Below are 22,500 nucleotides of genomic sequence, written 5' to 3' on the forward strand. Positions count from 1 at the left end.
TCAGTAAAAACACCTATTCCCCAGCGCATAAAATAGCATAATAATATTGCAATGACCTTTTTTATATTTTAGGCACGTGCACGGCGAGGCTTGAATCCGGGACACCATCACAACACGGCGAAATGGAATGGGAAAAAAAGAAACGAAGTGGTAGTGACGATAAACAACTATAACGAGATATACAAGAATTACTATATCAGGAGCGGCAAAAGGTGAAGTTCCTGACAAACAAGTCTAACAAGATAACGAGAACAGCAGTAGTGGATGGTAAGTTTGAAAGTGTGGACTGTGCGAGCTGTTCTTTTTTTTCGTATATAATTTACAGTGGAGGGTGAGAGGATGGATGCCAGTGAAAAAGAGAAGGATAAGAGCACAAGGAGACAGGCAGGCAGACACGACGGTAAAAGACAGAGGGGAGCTTATGTACAGAGAGGTGCGTGAGTGAGATTTAGTGGTGCTATCGTCACGCTCTTTAACTATGCACACACACACACACACACACACACACACACACACACACACACACACACTTACACACATCAATAACCAAATTAGCTGACTCTCCCTTTTCTCCTATTTTTTCTTGGGAGGTGTATTCTAAGGGAGCTTTTTCTTCTCATTTTGTGTGCTCTCGTCAACCTCCCTGACGTGTAAAAAAAACAAACAAAAGATACAACAAAGCAAACTCTCATCAACTCCACACTTCGCTCATTATCTCAGTGACGTCCTCAGCTGTGACATGGCAGCTGAAGTGGCGGAGGTTTTCACTGATGGGAGACCAATTATTGCCTTCATTCCCTCACTGAGCAGGAACGTGAGGTGTGTTAAGAGTCAAAACTTAACGTATATGTGAGACTACTACAACTCAAGCCTCTTATAGACACAGGAAAGATATACTCGTAGTCAGAGAGCACAAACGAAAGAAAATAAGGAAAGCTGCAAGAAGCCACCAGGCCTACACGTGGCAGTCCCTGTGTAAAACATGCCTAGCCATTTCCACTTATCATTCCCATTCATAAATCTGCCTAATCTTCTTTAAAAGCTCCCTAATGACTCAGCATTAACAACCTGATTACCGGGTCTGTTCCATTCATCGACCACTGCGTACGGTTAACACACACACACACACACGTACCTCTGGTGATATAAGTGAGATCCAGCAGGAAGCCTTGGCCGCCCTCCCCGGAGTGAGTGTTGAAGGTGATGAGCAGAGGCCATGAGGAACGGAAGGTGCGGCGCGGGGGAAGCTCAGTCCCACCATGGCTCATCAGAGGTCTGGGTCCCCGCGCCCCCACCTCCCACACCTGTTGAGAGAAGCAGGGGAATCACGGTGAGGGAGGTGGTGCTTGTTACCTAACTGATTGAAAGGTGTGAAGAATATTAGACATGGTTGGAATGTAGACTGATGACTGTTGGCCGAGTGTGCTTAGAAGTGTGAGAAGTGTTAGACTGACGCCTGATGGGTAAGTTTATTTTAGAAGTGTTTGTAGTGTTAGACTGTTGATTTGACTGGTGGGTAGGTGTGTTGACGTAGAAGTGTTGGAAGTGAGTGGGTTAAGAAGTGTTAAAGTAATGACTGGTGAGTGAGTGTGCTGAAGGGTGTGTAAAATGTTAGATGACGACTGCTGGGTGGAACTGTAAGGTGTGAAACTGATGAAGGGTAAGTGAGTGTGTTTGTAAGTGTGAAAAGACTGACGAGTGGTAGATGGATGTGTCTGAAAGTGCTGGAAGTGTTAACATGAGGAGTGATGGGCGAGTGTGTTTAAAAGAATTGAAAGAGTTGTTAGGCTGACGACTGGAGGGTGAGAGTGTGTGTCTAGAAGTGTTAAGTAGTAGTAGATTAACGATTACTGGATCTGGAAGAAGAGTTAGAAGTTTCGAAAATCACAAAGTTTTCATTGAGATAAATTTCCAGAATCACACCCCTTTTCTGTTGAGTAAAATCCTACATTTCACTGTCATAAGAGGCATTACAAACACTATTACCCACTTATACCTTATCTAACATGACCTATCGCGTACAACCCTACACTTCCATGTCATAAAAAACACAAATTAGTCATCATTATTTTCTTTAACTTAATCTAACAATTTAACTGTCACGCACCTACGACTGTCACGTATATACAACCCTGAGAACCAAATGAGCTACACACCCAAAGTCAGAAATAACGAAAGAATTACCAAAAACAAATGGCGCCAGTTTATCAAGCGAGGGAAAGTAGAGTACATTGCCCCTCTCAGTGCTTAAAACACATTACACTCATATATCAGATTAAACACGCCCGCATGACCTCTTGTTCTCTTATCGCGGAGCACGTGGGCGGCTGGTCTGTCTGCGAGTCACGTGTGGATGAGTGGTGATATGTGGGGTCTTAGGAATTCGGAGAAGGAGAGGAATATAGGTAAAGGAAAACGAGAAGATGGGAGAGGATGGGTAGACGTGAAAGCAGGGATTGAAAGAGGGAGAAAAAGACCCGTATTCAGAAACGCTATGTTCTCCCACCACGACTATTTTCCAAGGTCACAGAGATGATTAGCCGAGTTCTTAAGAATCTTTCTCCTGTTAATAATATAGAAAATTTGTTAATCTGTCACTAGAACCGTAAAAGCACCCTTAAACTGTAACTTCAAACGCAACTAAGAGAAACTAGTGATTGTGTGGACAGACGTATTTCAAAGCATATTTCAAAGTAAGGAGATAGGTAAGGAGGAATGTATGGAAGGAGAATATGCAAATAAAGATAAGATGGAGAGAAATAAGTAGCAGGAAAATGAAAGGATGGATAAATGGAATACATAAAAGCATAAGAACATAAAAAAAAAACAAGGAAAGCAGCAAGAAGCAAGGAATAAGAGGAAGCAGAAAGGATGTAAGGAGATAGTGAGGAAGAAAAATTAGGAAATGACAAGAAAAAGATAAAAAAAAGAAGAGTACGTAAACAAAGAGACAAAAAGAAAGAGAATATGAGGATGGAAGACAGAAACAATGGAGGGAAAGAATGTACATAAACACAGAGATAGTGACAAAAAGAAGAGAGATAAGGAATGGATGAATAGAAAATGAGAGGAAAGAAAAGAAAAAAGAAAAACCAGCAAAATACAGAAATACAAAAAGAAAAAAGAACACAAAGATAAAAGCAAGGAGAGAAATAAAAAGGAGGCTAATAAACAAAATAAATAAACGAGATGGATGGGAGATTAAACAAAGAAAGCAGAAAGAGAAAGGCAAGAGAGAGAAAGAGAAAGAAGAAAGACAGATAAATGAGATTACACACACACACACACACACACACACACAGAGAGAGAGAGAGAGAGAGAGAGAGAGAGAGAGAGAGAGAGAGAGAGAGAGAGAGAGAGAGAGAGAGAGAGAGAGAGAGAGAGAGAGAGAGGATATTACATAGCGAATAGAATGACACAGAAAGTAGAGGAAGAATGAGATAGGGAGGAATGAAATAGAAATAACTGAATTGACGGAATGAAGGGAAACATGAAACACCAAAAGAAGATAAAAAAAAATTAACGAGAGGGAAAAAAAATCAGTACCACATAAAATCCAAGAAATTAATAAAAAAAAGAAAGAAAAATAATAAAAAAGTAAAAAAAAAAATAAGAATTCAAGGAAATCAAAACACGATGAATGACTCACGCATTCACGGAAACGAAACGCACACACGCACGCACACACACACACACACACACACAAAGGTCAAACAGTCACTTAAATATCATTGCACAAAATAATGAAGCAACTGTTTTTTTACCTTTCTTTTCATTAATTATCCTTTTCTCTCTCTCTCTCTCTCTCTCTCTCTCTCTCTCTCTCCTCTCCTCTCTCTCTCTCTCCTCTCTCTCTCTCTCTCTCTCTCTCTCTCCAACCATAGAAGACTGCGAACAAGAAATCAAGAAACACCAAAATCATCACAAGGAAGAGTGAGGCGTCAGTCAGTGATGCAGAAGACAACAGCAAGAGGGTGCGAAGCGAAGCAAAAGGAATGAGGGACGTGGATGCATATGAAGGGCAATGCTAAGGAAGGAGGAAAACAACAGAGGAGCTACAGAAGGTCAGAAAAAAAATAGAAGAGTTGACAAAAATGAGATATAAGAGATAGATGGGTACAGAGAGAGAGAGAGAGAGAGAGAGAGAGAGAGAGAGAGAGAGAGAGAGAGAGAGAGAGAGAGAGAGAGAGAGAGAGAGAGAGAGAGAGAATACTATTGACGAAAAGCGTTAAGCGGGACAAATGTGAGAAAAAGAAATGAATAATAACGAATGATAAATATAAAGAGGAAAAAAACTGGAATTGGTGAAGAGAATGGGGAAGAAAAATAAAGTCACGGTAACTTGTCAACTTCCTTTCGTTTGTTACTTCCAGTGGTTAGGTTTCCATAGTCACGGTGGTGGTGTGCGGAAGGGCGTGGCGGTCAGGAGTTCGTGTGACAGAAGGTACGTTAATGAGAGCAGAGTATAGTGGGTAAGTTGATGAGTGCAAGGTTTCAGTAGTAGACTAAATCTTGTTCTCAGCTGAAGCAAGATAAGCTACGTGATGAACAAGAGATAAGAATGCAAAGTGTTGGCTACTGGCATACACACACACACACACACACACACACACACACACACGTATGAGTACACTATTTTTTCTACAGTTATCACCTACTGATAAGGAGGATACGTTCCCTTGTGATTTACTAATGCAAATGTTGGCCTGTCGTTCTCTCCGTGTTCCCTTACCAATAAGTAATATGACTCGCAGAGAGAGAGAGAGAGAGAGAGAGAGAGAGAGAGAGAGAGAGAGAGAGAGAGAGAGAGAGAAACAGACAGACGCAAAGACAATGATAAAAGCTCTCTCTTATAACACATCCAAGCTGCAGTTGTCCCGACGATCAACGCCCAAACTCCCAAAACTCTGATGAAACGTGTAAGGGTCGAGCCGCTCTTCGTGTTATGAGCTTTTATGACAAACTTTTATGGTCATCACACCATGATATCGCACCATCACCGGCACCCCCATGGAGGGACACTCATACTTTAGAACTCCGTGAAAACACTTGAAAGAAGAGAATGGGAAGGTACGTGTGTCATCTCAAGGTGAAGAAGAGCTGCTCGTGGTCGAACATTAGTAAAGGTGAAGCAATAAAGGCCATGGTTAGTAATCTATGTACATGCAAAAGGGTTATTTTTTCCCGTGCACGCTTGACATTCTTTCGTGCACGGGTGGATGGTGAAGTAAAGGTGAGTCTCGCAGGGTAAATAGCTCTAAATATGTATATTGCGTGGAAGGGGTGTATTTTAATATTCTGCTGGTTTTTAAATGCTGCTTGTGTGTGTTTGGATTGCTGCTGGAAATGTTTTGTCATGAACGCTTCGGTTTATTGCTTTGTTATTGAGTGGTGTTTTTTGTTATTGATAGATGGTGTTGTTGTTGTTGTTGTTGTGGTGGTGGTGGTGTAGTAGTAGTAGTAGTAGTAGTAGTAGTTCTTGTTGTTGTTGTTGTTGTTGTTGTTGTTGTTGTTGGTAATAGTAGCAGTAGTAATATTATTATTATTACTATTATTATTATTATTATTATTATTAGTAGTAGTAGTAGTAGTAGTAGTAGTAGTAGTTGTTGTTGTTGTTATTATTGTTGCTGTTGTTGGTAGTAGTAGTAGTAGTAATGGTAGTATTAAAAGTAGTAGTAGTAGTAGTAGTAGTAGTAGTAGTAGTAGTAGTAGTAGTAGTAGTAGTAGTAGTAGTAGTAGTAGTACTACTACTACTACTACTACTACTACTACTAGTAGTAGTAGTAGCAGTTATTGCCACCATCCACTTACCCACCACCCACACACCTACCATCCACACACACCCACTCACCCACCACCCACACAGCCACCACCCACACACCCACCACCCACACACCAACCACCCACTCACCCACCACCCACATACACCCACACACTCACCACCCACACACCAACCACCCACACACCAACCACCCACTCACCCACCACCCACATACACCCACACACCAACCACCCACACACCAACCACCCACTCACCCACCACCCACATACACCCACACACCCACCACCCACACACCAACCACCCACTCACCCACCACCCACACAGCCACCACCCACACACCCACCACCCACACACCAACCACCCACTCACCCACCACCCACATACACCCACACACCCACCACCCACACACCAACCACCCACTCACCCACATACACGCACACAACCACCACCCACACACCAACCACCCACTCACCCACCATCCACACACACACACACACACACACACACAACCACCACCCACACAACCACCACCCACACAACCACCACCCACACAACCACCACCTACACATCTACACAGCCACCACCCACGCAGCCACCACCCACACACCCACCACCCACACACTCACCACCCACAGAGCCACCACCTACACACACCTACACATCCACCATCCACACAGCCACCACCCACACAGCCACCACCCACACAGCCACCACCCACACAGCCGCCACACACCTACACAGCCACACAGCCACCACGCTTCACTCACTGTGAGCAGATCCCTCTCCGCGGTGCTGAAGCGAAGGATATCCAGCTCCACCACTTGGCGCGGCGACACGGCAACGCGCCAGGTGCAGTTCATCCACAAGGGGTACTGGATGCGCGCCACCCACGACCCTCCATCCCGCACCTGCCAGCTCGCGCCGCCCTTGGGAACCTCCAGCTGCAGTTTTTGTGGTTTGTCCTCGTCTTTGTCGGGCCGTGGTCCAGGCAACACCTGCATGGAAGAAACACACACACATACTAAAAAAAAGTCTTGTTTAGGCCACATATTTATAGTCTTTGAACTCAAGAATTTATTTATCCATTTCTAATTTCTGAATGTGAATATGACTTGGAAAGGGGAAAATGGACCTAATAGCCGACTAATCTGCTGCATAAAAAAAAAAAAAATACAGCAGAAAAAGTTTGTCTAATGCATAGCCCAGTTTACTGTAGCTAGTCTAGAGATGTCCTGGCACTTATCTCCTCAATTCAAGTCCTAAGAGGGGGAAAAACAAAAAAATCTGAAACAGAGAAAATTGCAGAATTTACCAATGTTTACTGAGCGGTAGATGGTTTATGAATAGCTTTAAGCAGACACTAGAAAAACGGCAAAATAAGAGATGTATAAGGTTTTTTTTTCGAACACTGCCTCCACACACAAACCCTTTCATCTACTCTAACATGGGTTAGGCCTCCACTAGCATAAGCAGCCACCCATACGCTCCAAAACGGCCTCCACCACCTCAGACTCCTACTTCCAAGCCCCAACACGCTCTCCACCAACTCAGTCTCCTCGTAAAGATCATAAAGGTTTTGTTCGTAGCTCGTGGAGACCTGCGTCGCGGTGCAGCAATCACGACGAGCGCTGGTGCCTCGCTGTCGCTGCTCAGTTGACTGGTTACGTTATGTCTGTACCTCGTTAACAGTATGTAGCGTGAGAGTCGTGTGCTTCTCGCCTACACACTGGACACCACACGCCTCACTCGCTCGCCTGCATCGCTATACTCTGCTATACCATGTACCACGCTACATTATACCTGTCCTAGCTACATCTCAGTCGTGAGCTTCCTGCCCAGCGGACCGACATGGGGATCTGATGGTGGTGATAATAGTAATGATTGTTGTAATAGTTTTTATTATAATGGCATTGGTAAAGGAACAGCGGCGGCTCAGCTCAAGAAGCACCGTGTTGGAATCTTGGCTTACTATATTAATGTTTTTTTTTTTTTTTTTTTCTGGGACGATAGTACAGTCAAAAGTCAAGTAATTTGCCGCACTTCCTTCAGATTAAAGTTCATCGACCTGCTGACTGCCAATCTCCTTACAAAGCTCTTCTTTCAGCTCTTCTGTGTTATACTTCTTGCTTACGCTATTTTCCTTTTCATTTTTACTCTGCCATAGTACAATAACTCCTGATGCATTTTCTTCTTTCCTCCCTTCCACACGTCCACACCAGCTGCGTCTATTCATATATCACCCAGCGCTGCGTCGGCTTCACTTACTCACTCACTCCCTCCCTCACGCAGCCAATCAGTGTTAGCATACTCACCCCGCGAAGGTTGAGGGTTGGCAGGGCAATGAGCTGGTCCTCCGTCACCGTCACGCCGCCCTCCACGCACGCTGCAGCGACACAGAACAACACTTAAGGACACTATTCAACAGCCGCACAGGAGACGGCGCGACAAGGCAACGTAGAAAGGGAAAGATGGATTAAGTATTGGTAGAAACGTATAGTGGTCGGTGGTGGAAAATATAGGTACGTACTTATATGTAAGGCCAGTCCACTTGAGAGGACTGTCCAAAAGCATGGCCAAAGGTATATAGGGAACTGTTTTTGATACTTCCCTCTTAAAGGAATTTGAGTTATGGGCAGAGGGAAATAAAATAAATAGAGGGTCCACAGTATGATTGTGCAATGTAAGTATGTAGTATGTATGTATGTATGTATGTATGATTGTGTACTCATCTTAAGTTATATAGTACTGTACTCACCCTGTACTTGTCAAAAACTTATAAACTATAAGCTTATAGGCATTCTAATCTATTTAGTATCATAGACAAACAATAGTTAGTAGTCACTTTAGTTAGTGTTGTAGACAAACTACAGAATTATATATCACCTACATTCGTGCTTTATAGTTTAAAGGACAACGTTAATATAATATTCATTTCATACGCAGTATTTATTGGTCAATGAAACCACACAAAGAATTCTTACCTACTAACTAATGACGCGAAACTTTCATTACGATTAACCAAAAACGCTTGTAGGTTTCTTCCTGGATCCATCTAAGCGTTCGAAGTTATAAAGTTACATGCTGTGTGTCTGAAAGCAAGGAGACAAGCCGGTGACGCGTTATCGGGCCGTGACCGTGATCGATGGAGCCTTAAAGCGCAGCAACAAGTCTCGCCTGAGGTTACTGCGGGCCCACCTTAACGGGACGGCAGTTTCATCAGCAGAGTGTACACAGCAATATTGGGCCATACATAACATTAATGCGCGCCACGTGTTCCTGCTCGTAAAGCCTCCGCCTTGCCATAAATATTGTGATTCATGATGGCACCACAGCAAGTCCTCGGCAAACACAGGAAGGTTGATCCGGAGAGGTGTGCTTGTTTTCAGTGCTTTTTTTCCTCGGCTGTTGATTCGGCGGCGAGTGACTGTGTTGATGAGCGACAAAGTGTAATATTGAGGCAATCAATCGCCAAGAAAAATCGAGTAGATGATAACACAGATGAATAAACAGATGAAATAGAGATAACAAAAGGGGAGCATCAAGACACGCGACTGACCAGCGAAAAAAAAAAAAAAAATAGAAACAAAAACATTTTTCTATAATCTTACAAAAAGCGATGAACACCAAACATATGAAAAAAAAAACAATAATAATAGTGTCATATTAACAATATCCAGAGAATCTATAAATGTCAAATAAGGGAAAAAGGAGCACGTGACCCTCGTTTTCCACCCCATCATTACAGCGGCAGAGAGACAGAGGGGAGTCCTTTGGAGCGTCCCTCGACCACTGGTCATTCAAAACATAATAGTGTACATAGGATAGCACGAAAGCCTTGTACACAGGAGGCGTTAAAGAGGACATAAGAGGAAGAAGAAAGAACCTAAAACACACACACACACACACACACACACACACACACCCTTAACTCTCTCATCTGGCGCTCCCTCACCTCTGGGCTCGTAGCGGTAAGCCAGTATGAAGCCATAGTAGGTGGTGTAATCGTCACTCAGAAAATCAATGACCAAGGTGTCTTCAGGAGAGGTGATGAACCACTCCCCTGTGAGGTCTCCTGACTCCCGCAGCAGCTGTTGCGTCCGCGCCTCCGAGCTGTATATCTGAGGAAACGACAGAGTAAGCAAGGGTTTCATGTTATAAATTATCTCTCTTCCTTATCCAAACAATGACACTCATTCTCAAACGCCTCGCCCCTGGTGTTTTCCAGGTCCTCTGCTAGGTTTCTCCTTTTTTTTACTCCCTCAGCTGTGAATATTGTGATGCTACTCCTTAAAAGACTAGAGTGGCTACTGGCTAGCGTCTCTTTTGCAGAGTCCCATCACCACTCACTGTTCCATTCACCATCTGGCTGACTGATCAAGTGGAAACCTTAGACAAAATACCCAAGGCAAGAAGTCTTTTACTTACTGATTTCTTTAAAGTGTGAGATAAATTGATCTAGTTTAGAAAATATGGAAGAAAGAGAGAAAAAGAAAGATGAAAGAACAGGTCTATTAGAATCAGTACAAAGGAGAATGACTAAAAGGATACAGAGGATGAGAAGTATTCCTTACGAGGCGAGATTGAAGCTGTTAAATTTACATTCTTAAGAGAGACGTAGGTTAAGAGGGGACCTGTTGGAAATCTTTAAGTGGTATAAGGGTTATAACAAGGGGGACGTAAGCAAAATTCTTAGGATCAGTAACCAGAACAGAACAAAAAAATAATGGGTTCTTGTTAAGAAACCACTCAACTTGACGCTTCTGAAAAAAAAAAGGTAAGAAATGGTAAAAAGAAAGAAAGAAAAAAGATAACAAAAAATCGCCACACTTGCCTCTTCCCTCCAAAATATGTTGAAGAAATGGTGGGAGAGAAAGCGAAAGAAAGAAAAAGTTACCCAACTTGCCTCTTCCCGAAAAAAAAGTCGAAGAAATGGGGAAAAAGAAAGAGAAAGAAGTAAAAAAAAAAGTTCTCTTCCCCCGAGAAAAGCTGAAGAAATGGTAAAAGAAAAAGCGAGAGAGAAGAAAAAAAAAAAAAAAAACACTCAACTTGCCTCTTTCCGAGAAAAAAAAAAGCCGAAGAAATGGTAAAAGAAAGAAAAAAAATGAAAGTATGATTTGAAAATGCATGGCGACGCAACAACGTGGTCATATGGCATCAAAGAAAATAAATAGTTATACTTATTACTAACAATGAAGTAGTTATAGGGTTAAAGTTCCGTGATTTTACGATACAAATGAATTATTATTATTATTTTTTTTTTTATGTTAGGTATATTTTTAGCTTGCCTTTTCTCATTACTGTGTCAAGTGGAAAGGTTTCATCAGGTTAAAATCTCGGGAAATATAAAAGCTTAGCTCGTGGTGGTGGTGGTGGTGGTGGAGGTGGTGGTGGTGATGATGGTGGTGAGAGTAGTAGTAGTAGTAGTAGTAGTAGTAGTAGCTTAGTAAAAAAAAGTATTGGCTGTTGTTGTAGTTTCTTCATGACATGTGTTACGATAAATGTCTGCAACAAAAACTACTACTACTACTAACACTACTACTGTACTACTACTACTACTGCTACTACTACTACTGCTACTACTACTACTACTACTACTACTACTACTACTACTAATAGTAATAATAATAATGATAATAATAATAATAATAATAATAATAATAATAATAATAATAATAATAATAATAATAATAATAACAACAACAACGATAATAACAGTAATAATATATCTTTGTCGTGCTCCTTCTACTTCTCCTCTGCACCACTAATAATGACGATAACAATATCACCCACAAAAACACTAATAACAATACTCGCGTCCACTGTACCACTAATAACGCCACACACAATTAAACACAGGCACTCGTAACCAAGGTCAGGTTAGGTGTCTCTCTATGAGCAACTATGGACCAGGAACTAAATCATGTCAAAAAGGACGAATGAAATTTGTATCCTTCTCTTGTTAGGACGTAATCTGGTTTGAATCTAATTAATTAAGTGGGTGCATAATGAGATGTAGTAAAGGAACAGAGAATGACAGAAAGAGGGAGAGATGGAGAGAGAGAGAGTGTGTGTGTGTGTGTATGTGTGTACGTAGAGACAAGGAGAGGTTATAAAAGGAGGCATGTTAGTGTAGGAAGCGAGGAGGTATGAATGGAAAAAATTTAAATAAAATCGAATAAACAAGGTTGATGAGAATTTAACGTGGGAGGAAGCTGGTGGTGGTGGTGGTAGTGGCAAGGGCGAGAGAGAGAGAGAGAGAGAGAGAGAGAGAGAGAGAGAGAGAGAGAGAGAGAGAGAGAGAGAGAGAGAGAGAGAGAGAGAGAGAGAGAGAGAGAGAGAGAGAGAGAGAGAGAGAGAGAGAGAGAGAGAGAGAGAGAGAGAGAGGGGGGGGGGGGGGGATATCATAATTGCAACAGGTGGAGCGTTTCATGAGCAGGTAAAGTTTCCAGTGTCTATTTCACCTTACAAAATCGTTTCCTTTCTTCTATTATTATTTTCATTATAATTTTCACTTCTCTCATTATTATCACCATTCTTGTCACCATAATTCATTTTCTAATTAAGGCAAACGCTAAATGTTTTCACAAGAACTTTCTATGTCATTTTTTCCCTCTTAAACTTGCGTGTTTAAGCGTCTCTTTTGCTCACCACCACCACCACCACCACCACCACCACCACCACCACCACCACCACCACCAACACTACCACTAACACCAACAGGCCTGCTAATTAATTTTCCTTGCTCCCAACACACATTAATAAATTTTTCTTTACCATCACCACAGCGCCGTAAAGCAACAAAATTAGTCTTGGTTGAAGGGAGATGCTTTGGAGGTCTCCGTGAAAACTTTCAAAAAATTCACCACGTATCTTTTTTTCTGACTCTTGGATTCCTCAACCACGCAGGCGACGGCTTGACTCTTTTTCTTCTTCTTGCCTCCATTTCTTGACCTTGTTTTAAGTTTCTCTTTCATCAGCACAACATCAATAAAGCATTATTCTTTCTCTCACTCATCAAAAGTGTCTACATTACTAATTTCTTCGCTCATCAACAACATCGATATCATTCCTTCCTCATCCATCAACACTTTCTTTGACATTCCTTCCTCACTTATCAAAAATGTTTATGTTATTCCATCCAATAGCAACATCAGTATCATTATTTCCTTCACACATCAACAACACCCACATCCTTCCTCCCCACACTCACCAGCAACAACAAAATCATTATTTAAGTAAACGTTCGCTTCTCGGACATTACTTGATGTTTAACAAGTAAAAAGTACGCTAATCATCACATCATTAGAATATAATTAGGTAATATAAATGTTCTTTCTAGATTACACATACGTAATGGGTGAGAGTCGTTCCTTGCATAATACGAGGCGCCATAATCTGGGGTAAAGCTTGTTTCATAACCTCTACTGCAGAAAGAATACGGTGCCTCATTAACACAGTCTTAAGGGTTAAGACTTACGCTCGCGTGCTTCAAACATTTTGTTCTCTCGTTACGGCAATATTCAAAGGCCACAGAGATTGTACGTTGAGTTCTTGGAGGGTGCTTCTTGTCACTGACGATGCGGATCTTTGTTAAACTATCACTAGTCACAAAAAACGTCTTCGAAAACCACAATAACTTTCATTAGGTGATCGAACATCTAGTATTAAGCTTTTTAGTACATGCATAGTGGATGTTGAATTAGGATCATAAATTCACTTTTGAAAACCCCAGCAACTTCCACTAAGTGACCAAATAGTGAATGTTGCATGTTGTGGATGTTGAAGTATCATTAGAATCACGAAAACATCTTTGAAAACACCACTTACTTCCATTAGATGATCAGATATCTAGTAAAGCTCCCCACTGCATGTAGTTAAACTTTATACCTGTTGAAACTGGCCTGCGTCACCCAAAAATGGAATAGCAAGTGGCATTAGCAGTTAAAGAGTTAAGGTGGAGGGGGTGAGGGGCGAGATGTGGCAAGCCATCACTGAAATATGATGAAGCGCAGGCTGATGAGAGGTTGCCAGCGGGTTATGAGGATATTACCGCTGAGGGAGACATTATGGGAGCCCTTGAAATGTGAGTATTATAAGCCCCATAACCATCGTGGCTTAACGCCCAGCTCGCCTGTGAGAGATGGCAGCAGGTCAGCCTCGCGTCACCTGCTGGGCGAAAGGAGTGAGTCATGGAGTTATGGCGCCTGCGGCAACGAGGGTCACGTGTCGCCGGTGAGTAATGATTGAACTCACAATGTAGAGAATGAGCAAATAAATGTTGTGATTCATTAATAAATTTATAGGTTATCATTACTGAGGCTGCCTTTGTGGAATGTAGTGACAATAGCTTTTTCTCTCTCTCTCTCTCTCCTCTCTCTCTCTCTCTCTCTCTCTCTCTCTCCTCCTCTCTCTCTCTCTCTCTCTCTCTCTCTCTCTCTCTCTCTGTCTTGCTCCTGCTACACTGATCTACAGCGGGATTGCCGCTCCAGAGCAAGACGAGAGCACGAGTATTGCAGCCACCGCGATACGCGAAAGCGAGTCCAGAGGCGCTCAGGAACGCGCTAGCGGCTGCATTTACGATGACAGAGTCCCGCACATCATACGCCGCGACCACCGCTGCTGCAGCTTCGACGACTGCAACCCACCAGAAATCTCCGCGAGATTACCACCTCAACGCAAGGCGAACGCTGCCCCACAGACCAACGGTATCCCCGGGCAAGATGATGTGGCGCGTGCCACAGGCAAAGGGCGCGTAGAAAAGTGGCGGCGACGGCAAACAGCAGCAGCAGCAGCCCGCAAAGTGAAAATGAACGAGGCGGGTCCGCCGCAGCAAGCTGAGACCAGGACGCCCACCTGGCCCTCGCCTTCAACGTGCGTATTTGGGCGCGATCAGGCTGTCTGCGCTGCCTTCCCACGCTCGACGGCACGCTCAAGGGTCGTCCTGCGGAGGGGGGCAGCGCGAACTGAGCACGTGTGACAAGTGTACTCACTCGTGCCAGTCGCAAGATGCTTTAGGTTTTGTATTGCGTGTCTGTAGTGGTTGATGTTTGGTGGTAAAACACAAGTATAAATCTTCCCTAGGGTTTTGAAATGCATATTATATATCAGTTGACGTTTCAGAAGTAAAACTCAAACATAGAGTTTCCCCAGAGTTCAAATCATTGTGTCCTGTCCTGTGTTTTTTTTAAACTCCGAAAAGTGACCACGAGTTGCTCTTGAAAGAAGAGGTTATATCTCTCTCTTTGATTTTCCACAATTAACAATACACTGAGGGAAATAAAGCTTTGTGCATCAACTTTTTCTTTCTTTTCTTTTCTATAAATCAAACTCATTACACGACAAGCATCACTATGACAAGTTTCCTAGCCAGTGAGAGGCACACGTCTGCCAGGTCACTGCCACTCTCCAGCTCGGGCACGTGGGGAGACTTGCGTCGGGATGGCATCCGGCGTATAACATTTGCCAAATCATCATGCTGATAAAATTTGATGTAAAATAACGGGCTGATACTGTAAGTTGTTAAATAAGGATCAGGATCAATAGAGTAATCCTAGAAACACAACACGGGGCTCAGAGACCACCAACAAGTGCCGACACAACATTAACCGTCACCATCAAATCAACAGGCCAAGCTCAAAGAAATATGTTACCTTGTTCTGTAAAGTACGGCCAGAGCTGAGCACAACAGACACGGTCCAATCTATCAACGAAATTACTGTAAACATTTTTAGTCAATGGCAAAGCAATTATTACACTGAACAACCAACCACTCCAGAAAACCTATGAATGACGCCAAGAGATAAGAAAGAAAAACAGTTAAAAGAAACGGTAACATTAACAAACATACTTCTCCATCCTTCTTTTTCCTCCTCCACTTTTCCTTCTCTTTGCATCATCTCCATTCATATGTTTCATCATCCCCTTAATATCCCCTTGTGTCCCAACCCTTACCCTGCCTTGCCCTCACTTCAATCCATCTCACTCACTTTATTTATCTCTTTTCTATTTTTACATTTTGCATCTCGCTTTTAAATTAATGTTTTCCTTAAATGTTTCCCCCGTTTCCTTAACCCTTCCCCTTCTCGATCACTTTAATCTATCTTTTCTCCCCTTCTCCACCCTTCCTGCTGGCTTCATCCCTCCGCCCTGGCCTCCTTCACCTCCCCTTACCAGGCTATACACGTTTCCATTAGTGTAGACTCCCACCATCGCCTCCTCCTTCTCCTCCTCCTCCTCCTCCTCCTCCTCCTCCATGGTCAAAGTGAAATTTTTTGTCCGGTTCTAATATTGGATTGATAGATGGGTAAAACCATAAATTAGGAGGAAAAATTATTATTATTATTATTATTATTATCAATATTATTATTACTACTACTGCTATTATTATCATCATCATTATTATTATTATTATCTATATATATTAATACGCTGTACCTCTGTTCGTTCGTTCCTCTGTGTGTCACATCTTGGTATCATATCTACACATTTTGACTAAGTCCTCTACACCTCCTTCTTCCTTCCTTCTCCTTCTACATTTCCTCCTCCTCCCCCTCCTCCTCCTCCTGGAAATGTGAGAATGAGGGTGAAAGTGAGAGGGGAACAGGTTCTCTATACCTACTTTCCTTCTCCTTCTACACTTCCTCCTCCTCCTCCTCCTCCTATTCCTGGATTTGTGAGAGTGAAAAGGGAATGGGTAGAGTGATAGAATTGGAGAAAGAAAAAGATTGTAAGAGAGAGAGAGAGAGAGAGGGAGAGAGAGAGAGAGAGAGAGAGAGAGAGAGAGAGAGAGAGAGAGAGAGAGAGAGAGAGAGAGAGAGAGAGAGAGAGTAGGTGACAGATTTGGATGGGAAAAAAGATCGTGAGGAGTGAGAGAGGTGTGAGATGGAGAGAGAGGGAGAGAGAGAGAGTGAGAGGGATGGAGATGTGAGAGTGAGAGGGAAGTGGGTCCTCCACACCTCATTCCTTCCTTCTCCCTCTACACTTCCTCCTCCTCCTCCTCCTCCTCCTCCTCCTCCTCTTCCTCTTCCTCTTCTTCTTCTTATTATTATTATTCCTCCTTCTCCTCCTCCTCCTCCTCCTCCTCCTCTTTCTCTTCCTCCTCCTCCTCCTCCTCCTCCTCCTCCTCCTCTCCTACTCCTCCTCTTCTTCCTCTTCTTTTTAATTATACATATTAGACGTTGAAATAATTAAAATATCATATCATGTTATATCCAAGGGTCCAGCTAATTATTATTATTATTATTATTATTATTATTATTATTATTATTATTATTATTATTATTATTATTATTATAAGTAGTAGTAGTAGGAGTAGTAATTAGTAGTAGTAGTAGTAGTAGTAGTAATAGTAGTAGTTGTAGGAGGAGGAGGAGGAGGACAAGAAGAACAAGTAGAAAATAAGAAAATCAACAACAACAACAACGACAAAACAAAAACAATACCACCACCACCACCGCCAACACTACCACCACCATCACCACCAACCAGGCCCCGGACACTGCCACACATCAAACCAAGCTCCACCTGTCTTTCCCGCTCTCAGCAACCAGCGCGGCATTGCAAAACACCTTGTTAAGTCCCTCCAAGAAAAGTGAAAGTGGTAAGGAAATCGGATTGCGACTGTGTTATGTTACGCAGCGAGACTCAGACGTGTTTGGGTCGCCGGGACAAAAACATCAGGCGATCCCAATAAAAACACGCGGCCTACAAAGTTTAGGAGAGGCGTCAGCGGCGGGGCAAACAGGAAGAGAAGAGGGAGAAGACAGGCAGGTACGTTTCATTTAAGGATTGCCTCGTGTAGACCTGATAGCTTACATAAGAACATAAGAAAATAAAAAAAAGTAAGGGAAACTGCAAGAAGCTATCAGGCCTGCACATGGCAGTCCCTGTATCTATCTACTTCCTCTCAGAATTGCTCCAAGATGAGTACAGATATTTCTCTCGTGCTTTCCAACAAAGTTTTTACTGCACATTTTCATTTCCTGTTTCATGTATGATATAAAAATATCTTTATAGCTATACACAAGCGGCAGACACCAAAGTTCTTATTTTCTCGTGTTATCATGTTCTTATGTCACTTTCTGGCGTGCCGTGATATCGAGAGAAGCAGATTAGCGGGTGTGACGTAGCGGATAGATGCACGAAATCACGAGCTGACATCCAGGGACATCAGGACATTCACGGACACCGGATAACAAAAAATAACAAAGAATAACAAAAAAGCAATAGATTACATTCATCTCCGGTTGTTTGGCTACACTACTCTACACATAATACTAATACAAGAAAGATTCTATAATGAAGGCTTCTCTCCACCTGACTTATCTCTTCCTCTGAGGTTGGTGTTGAATTTTCGACGTCAATGGGAAGAAAGATAAGTTTTACCGACCGATTTTTCTTCTCTTTAATGTAAGAAGGAGGTTGGCTAAGGGCACACAATTTAGAGAAAAGTATCCGACGCTCTAAAAGAAAATAAATAGATAAAAAAAAGACCAAGAGATTTCCAGATCATGCGCCAACTTATTTCGAAAGACTGCCTGAAACTTCTCTCTTCAAACAGTTTAAATCATAAGAAGAACGAAAAACAAAAACAGACAAAGACCTCCAGTTCACAGCAATGAAAGCACTTTACCAAAATATTTCCAAACACTGAGAAAGAAAAAAAAAATACTAAAGGAACAGATTCTTTTCCTATTATTACCCAGTATATTATTTAGAGGAAGCTGTAGAACAAAAAAAAAAAAAAAAAGAACGTATAATTATGGCCTGTGATTAAGTGTACATGCACCAAACATCAATGAAAGCCTTAAAAAAAAACAAAAAACACTGGTCACCATTCAAGGGCTTTAGATAGCCACAAAAACAACGGGACGCAAGCACCCAGACACACCAAACACCACACAGCCACCTACCACACGCAATAAATCTCTGTTCCTCACGCACATGCCGTAATCTGGTTGCCTAAACTGACTGCCCTGGTATTTTTAGCCACTTATCAACCAGCACCAGTGATGAGGGAGCCCGAAATACATCACATGATCAAAAATAACGGGCGCTGGTGGTGAGTGGAGGCAGCGTGAGATGAATAAGGGGAGTCATAAAATTACCTTCATTTTCAACACGCGCCTTTTAACTAAATCGCCGCGTGTGAATGGAACCTTGGCTGCGTCCGCAAATCATTTTCTACGACCTGCCACTGCTTTCACAGATCACGCGAGGATGGAGAGTATGAAGGGAAGGAGGAGGAGGAGGAGAAGGAGGAGGAGGACGAGGAAGAATAGAACTAGAACAGCAACAACAACAACAACTACAACAACAACAACGATGACGACAAGGTGAAGAAAAGAAGAAACAAGAATAAGAAGACAAAACATGACAACGACATCGACGAACAGGTAGACGAAAAACAAAAAAAAAAAACAGAAAACAAGACAAGAAAAGAAAAAAAAAAAAAAGGAGGGGAGGATCACTCATACAAAGTTGCTTCATTCTGGATTTCGCTCACACAGTCAAAAGTCCAACTCCTCCCCGTAAGAAACTCTCGTGCCGCACCACTGACGTCACCACGCGCAGTGTTTATTACCATTCTTTACAGTTGACTCTCCCTGCACCGAAAAAGGGGAAAAAAAGACGTAGTGTTTCCACGAATATGAAATAAAATCGTCCTTTTCCTCAGGCCTTATTTTCACGTTATCCTTGAGTGTTGACGGAAAAAATTGGTGAGTTTTTCTGTTATTATGTAAAGGCTTGTAAGAGAGAACGAGAGAGAGAGAGAGAGAGAGGAGAGAGAGAGAGAGAGAGAGAGAGAGAGAGAGAGAGAGAGAGAGAGAGAGAGAGAGAGAGAGAGATCCAAGCCACCTTCTCAAGACGCAACCTAATCTTATTACTCATGAAACTGTGCAATTCATCATCCTCACTTGTTTCTGGATTCTCTCTCTCTCTCTCTCTCTCTCTCTCTCTCTCTCTCTCTCTCTCTCTCTCTCTCTCTCTCTCTCTGAGCCTGTCTTCCTTCCCTTCAAAAACCAAATCCCTCTGAGCCTCCCTCGTTTCTACTATACGTGAGAAAACACACACACACACACACACATACACACACACACCATCAGCTGCTTTTCACGTTTCTTCGAGTGTGTGTGTGTGTATGTGTGTGTGTGTGTGTGTGTGTACGAGGATGAAGGCTAAGGATAAGAGAATAAAAAAAAGAAAAAGAAGAAGAAGAAGAAGAAGAAGAAGAAGAAGAAGAAGAAGAAAAGAAGAAGAAGATAATGATGATAGTGATGATGATAATGACAAACACGACGAATGAATATAAGAAAAGTTTTAGAATAAGAAAACGTGCAAAGTGAAAGAAAAATGAAGAGAAACAATGAAATAAACACACGAGGCTGGAAAATATGTACCATGTCTGTCTGTCTGTCTGTCTGTCTGTCTGTCTGCACCACCACACTCGCGTCTCCAAAGAATCTCGGCGAAAAAAAAAAAAAAGAAAAAAGGACGAGACAATGAAAACGGAGGAAAAAATAAAGATGGAGATAGAGTAAAAAAAATAGATAAAAAAATTGAAACAGAAATGAAAAATATACACGAAAAAAAATCACACACATACACACAAAAAAAGTCGAAAACATGAAGGAAAATAAAGAAAAAGACTCCAAAGACTGGTAGAGGAGAATATTTCCTTTATATTTTTTGCTTTTTATTCGTCATCTTTCCCTTTAGACAAAATTTTTTCACAGAGGAATCATCAAAGGCACACATCCTACTTATACAGTACGATTTTCCCCTTCTCTTACTTCTCCCTCTTTCCCGCGGCTGCTTCTCAGGGACAAGTATAAAGCATAACTACAGACGTGCGCAGAACACCATTTCAAAACTCCGTCACACAACAAACATCCATACTCTTAAACATTTCGGTGTTTTATCTCCAATACTTTTAACGGGATGTGGTGAAAGTATTGGAGTTTCAAAGGAATCTTCGTCCTTGGGGGCTAGTTTGACAAGGAATCTACACCCTTTTACAAACCTATCTACTTATCTCTGCTGCCCAAAACGTTTAAAAATGCGGGACTTTAAAATACCAGCTTGGACAGACTAGCTGCAATCAAACCTGTTAAAATGTTACCCGTTCTGATTTGCTTCGGTGCCGCTAGCGTTGGGTTCCAGACTCTTTAATGGATGTCTCTCCCATAAATAGTACAGAGTTCTTATCAATCCTTTCATTGCTATTTGGCGTATTTTTCCTCAATCACTAACCACTCTAAGACATCTTTCCTTGTTCTACATCCACCTTCCAACAACAAACTGGCTAGAAATTGCAATATCTATTTTTTTTATGTAGATGCTTATGAAATATTACATACATTGCTTTTAGTGTTGTAAAATGTTGCATATCACGCACGAAAAAAAAAAAAGAAAAAAAAATGAAAGCCGCAATCACTCCTCCGACAAACTGCAGCCAGTAAAATGGTACAAATTCCTTCTTAAATTTTCACTACAATTATGAAAACACTCCTGAAGACACCCCCAAACGTTCACTACACCATGGTAAAGAATTACAGCGAGGAAGCCCAGAAATTGTTACAAATACGAACCAGCCAAAATATGTTACTTTTCAGAGGGACCTTTCGTAATTTTCCAGGCCACGGTCAATGTCTACCATAGGATGACATCAAATCCCGACGGAGGAATGGAAAATTGATTCTAGATGATTAAGGACGGTCAGGGTGGTGGTGGTGGTGGTGGTCCTCTCTCTCTCTCTCTCTCTCTCTCTCTCTCTCTCTCTCTCTCTCTCTCTCTCTCTCTCTCCGGGAAAGGATATTCAATGGACATGTTTTGACGTGTTACTTGTCAAGGCGAATGAAACAGAGACAGACTTTTCTTCCGCCTGTCTTGGCAAAGCTGGGAGGCGGAGACAGAGACAGAGAGAGAGAGAGAGAGAGAGAGAGAGAGAAATGCATAGGTGAAAGACAGGAGAGAGAGATGGATAGAGAAGGGGAAAGAAGGGATGAAGAAAGAAAGAAAAAAGAAAGAAAGAAAGAAAGAAAGAAAAAAGAAAGAAGGAAAGAAAAGAAAAGTATGCTGTGTAAAGAGAGAGACAGAGAGAAAGTAACGGTGAAAAGAAACGAGAGAGAGAGAGAGAGAGAGAGAGAGAGAGAGAGAGAGAGAGAGAGAGAGAGAGAGAGAGAGAGAAAGGAATGCGTATAAGAGGCACGAATAATGCAAAAGGTGGGAGGAAAGAGGAGGAGGAGGAGGAAAAGAAAAACAGGAAAGGGAAAGAGGGAGAGAGGCAGTGACGTGGAGCGGCAGCAACAGAGGGAGAAATGAAGGAAAACGACCGCGGAAGAGAAAGAATTAAAAGCGAAATGAGATAACTGAGGAAATGAAAGAGGAAAGGGAGTCTCACGTGAATATTTGATGAAGAAAAGCATTTAAAATTTTGTACGTAATTCAACACTCTACCTGTCTATCTAACTATCCGTCTGTCTGTCTGTCTGTCTGTCTGTTAATATACCTATCCATTTAACTATTTACCAGGAGAGAGAGAGAGAGAGAGAGAGAGAGAGAGAGAGAGAGAGAGAGAGAGAGAGAGAGAGAGAGAGAGAGAGAGAGAGAGAGAGAGAATATGATATTTGCTCGTCTCAAAAGTGACATGCTTGCTCACTGCCTTGTCAAATTCTCTCTCTCTCTCTCTCTCTCTCTCTCTCTCTCTCTCTCTC

At 42.2% G+C, this 22,500-nt stretch overlaps 1 protein-coding gene across 4 annotated transcripts in view; it reads right to left on the reverse strand.

Moving 5' to 3' along the window:
* Positions 1–22,500, reverse strand: part of LOC135098913 (uncharacterized) — a 112,856-nt gene that overhangs the window by 65,004 nt on the left and 25,352 nt on the right. For all 4 annotated transcript variants that reach the window (XM_064001349.1, XM_064001340.1, XM_064001357.1 and 1 more), the window contains 4 exons: positions 9,738–9,903; positions 8,098–8,168; positions 6,553–6,780; positions 1,136–1,304 (listed from right to left, as the gene is read on the reverse strand). In XM_064001349.1, the coding sequence (XP_063857419.1) occupies positions 1,136–1,304; positions 6,553–6,780; positions 8,098–8,168; positions 9,738–9,903 (634 nt within the window). The remainder of the gene's footprint in view (positions 1–1,135; positions 1,305–6,552; positions 6,781–8,097; positions 8,169–9,737; positions 9,904–22,500) is intronic.

Source organism: Scylla paramamosain, chromosome 4 (assembly GCF_035594125.1).
Source record: "Scylla paramamosain isolate STU-SP2022 chromosome 4, ASM3559412v1, whole genome shotgun sequence".
Taxonomy (NCBI): Eukaryota; Metazoa; Arthropoda; class Malacostraca; order Decapoda; family Portunidae; genus Scylla; species Scylla paramamosain.